This window comes from Sceloporus occidentalis, unplaced genomic scaffold (assembly GCF_023333645.1).
Source record: "Sceloporus occidentalis isolate IW3139 unplaced genomic scaffold, rSceOcc1.0.p SCAF_162, whole genome shotgun sequence".
NCBI classification, from domain to species: domain Eukaryota; kingdom Metazoa; phylum Chordata; class Lepidosauria; order Squamata; family Phrynosomatidae; genus Sceloporus; species Sceloporus occidentalis.
In genome coordinates, this window is record NW_028317142.1 from 133,772 (window position 1) to 137,082 (window position 3,311).

At 34.9% G+C, this 3,311-nt stretch overlaps 1 protein-coding gene across 1 annotated transcript; it reads left to right on the forward strand.

Annotated features, from left to right (window-relative positions):
- Positions 1-1,285: 1,285 nt before the first annotated feature.
- Positions 1,286-2,164, forward strand: LOC149279537 (uncharacterized). Its single transcript, XM_089501049.1, has one exon. The coding sequence runs from the start codon at positions 1,286-1,288 to the stop codon at positions 2,162-2,164; it is 879 nt and encodes a 292-aa protein (XP_089357175.1).
- The last annotated feature ends 1,147 nt before the right edge of the window (positions 2,165-3,311 follow it).

Consider the following 3,311-nt stretch of genomic DNA (forward strand, 5'->3'; position numbering starts at 1 on the left):
ATATATAGGGTTTACCGAAATGTCTGTATTGAAAGATTTGCCTAACAAATTATACCTGCATTAATAATACACGGGTTTTTTGGGGCAATTAAAATATACCAGACTGGGGTTAAAATTTGCCCTTTAAGGTCAGTGGCTGACTTTAACATTCCCATTCTACTCTCTTACAGCGTACAGCCATGTGTATCCAGAAGACAACCAAATGCTAAAGGCCTACACCGGCTGCCACAGCAAGTTTACCAAAGGGTGCATGACGCTATGAGGCAATGACCCGTTATGTCCAATGCCTAAGACGTCCTTTGAAGGACCTTCAGAAATAATATTTGCTAGAAAATCTTCTTGTAGTAGTTTTCCAGATGTGTTCTTTTTATAGGAAAGCAGGACAAATGCAGCAGTATGTATTGAACAGAAGATGGCACTGTGACATTTCATTTATAAACATGTTTGTTGCTAATGTTATCTATACCATGTTGAGGATTATGTGGCCTTTAACAATACAAGGTAGAAAATGTCATATATTTAATGTAAAATGCCATAAAAGAAATAGTGCATTTAACTATGTATATGACATTCTGTGTGATTATAAAAAACTTAGTTCATGAGCTCATAACTGTGGCACCATAAAATAAAACCTTTTGTTTTGTGATCATTTGTAAAAAGACCCATAGTGCTAGAATATGTTTTATTCCATATTTGTATGTATTTTTAAACTACAGGAAGAGAGACATTATTCTGTATACGTACAAGTCTGTACATTATAGATTTTAGAGTGTACACTCGTTTGAGCAGGACCCTCTTTTCTCTAATAGTTATGTTATGCATTACTTGTTCTGTTTACCTATTGTACAACACTGCAGAATATGATGGCACTATATAAAAACAATAAATAATAATATTATTTAAATAATTAGATTTATTTTTACAAATCAAAGTTGTCACTAGTCTTAATACAAAAATTTGTCAGGCAACAAATTTCCCACAGGTAATAGAATCCTGTCCTAAATGTGGCTAACGGATGCTTAGTAGGTAATTGAGACACAATGTGACAGCAAATGAAGAGCCTGTCCGATCAACACTTTCATGGGTTTCTGCAGCTAGTTCAGAGAAACAACTTATATCTATCTTAAAATGACTCTGGAAAAACATGGAAACAACTGAAGAACTAAAACTGACTCCTGATTAGTTTGTATGATTCTACAGTTCAGTGGATCAGCCAAGTTTGGAAATCCAAAACCACACAACCATGAAGATTGTATGACGGAGCAAGCATTTCTTTGGCTTAGCAATGGGAGTGACGTTTTCAAGTCAATCTGACAAGACCAAAAGGACAAAAGGTCAGAAAATCTCCGAAAAAAAGATTGCTCTCAAACCATTATACAATAATGAAGCGCCAGAGACAAATCAATCTACCTGTGTCAATTTCAACTTTGTTCTGAAGGAGATAGCAGAAATACCAAGCTTCATTTGGCACATGACAGAGGTTCAAAAACTCAATCTATCACAGAACAAGCTAGTCAGACTTCCTCCAGCGCTGGGAAAGCTTGAACAAATAGTGGTGTTAAACTTATGTGGCAATAACATTGTTTACTTACCTAGAGAAATTGGACTCTTGAAGAATCTCAAGGTCTTATTTGTTAATTCAAATTACTTGTGTGATCTCCCAGAGGAGCTGAGTTCATGCAGAAAGCTGGAAGTTCTTAGTTTGTCACATAATTGCATTTCAGGACTTCCCTGGTCCTACTGTGACTTAACGAACCTTAGAAAATTAAATCTGAGTAATAACTGGATAGTGAACATCCCTGCATGTATATTTCAAATTAATAATCTGGATTTTCTGCATTTGGGATCCAACAAGATTGAAAATATTGCGGAGAGCATAAAACATTTGGAAGGTTTGAAGATATTCATTGTTGAGAATAACAATATACGCGTGTTACCTAAATCCATTTGCTCATTGACTTCTCTTGAGCTACTGAATGCTGACTTTAATTCCATACAGACGCTTCCGGACGATCTGTTTAAATTAAGAAAGTTGACAAGAATTGCATGGAATCCAATGGACAAAGGTTTTCATATTATCAATAATCCCTTAAGTAACCCACTATCTGAGATTGCAGAAAGTGGGCTAGGTATGCTATTTAACTACCTAAAAGATAACAAATAGGATGGCATGATTAATAGATTTTCTGAGATCTATGGTTTATTTCCAAATTACTAAAATTGGTTATGTTACATGGATTTGCATGATACAAGCCTTTAAGACTATTTTAATTTTATCTTCTGTTTCCTGGATATAGTTTCAAGAATGTACTTTCTATATGTACTGTATTTGGAAATGCTCTGAAAAATACCCTCAAACAAAGGTCTGACGATAAGACTAAGATCCACATCCTTAGTCTGGGGATGCATTGGTAATTCTGGGGGGCAGAGTGGCATATCTGGGGGCAGAGTGGCATATAGGGGGTATAAGGCATATCTGGGGGCAAAGTAACAAGCCGGGGGGCAGATGTGCAAATAAAAGGAAATAAAAAACAAGAAATGCATTTTTCTCGATCATAGTTTTAATTAAATATGAAAAAATAGTTTACATGTGAATTAATAGTATAAATAGTAAAACATTTTTTCTTATAGGGTAGTCTTATATTCAGCCTTTTTTTCCCCCTAAATTAATATTCAAAGTTAGGGGAGTTGTCTTCTAATCAAGGATGTCTTATAATCAAGCAAATACGGTATTTTCTATTTCCCATGATGTTTCTTTAGTTGATGGACGTTCATTTATTGCCAGTGTTTAAAATAAAGCTATTTAATATTTATTTATATGCATTCTGACTGATATGTTCATAAATCAACTGTGCACTCTGCTCATAAGGAGCCACATGTGTTTAATATAATAAACACTGATTAGCATTTGTATATTTTTTGAGTAGAAAGTACCAAGGTCAGGGGTGGCTAAAACTTAATGCGACCTACAGGGAAAATATTGTGGCCCATCGTTAACAGTATTTAAGAGAATAATTAGGAAAACTTTATATAATCACAAATTTGAAGAGAATTAAAGTGATATGACCCTATGAGGATTCGATATCATGTGTATCTGTCTCTAACCTTCATCTTCTAAGGGTTCCATTAAGACCCCTCTGACTAAGGCATGTTTGGGGCTTAACTGTTTTACTTAGTAAGATGTCACACATTGAAATGAAAATTAAGGGCTATTTATAGATTGTAAGCTTTTGAGCACAGTCTTCCTCACCTGTTGTTTCCATAAATCTAAAAATTATGAGATCTCCGCACCACTGACTTCTCCACATCAC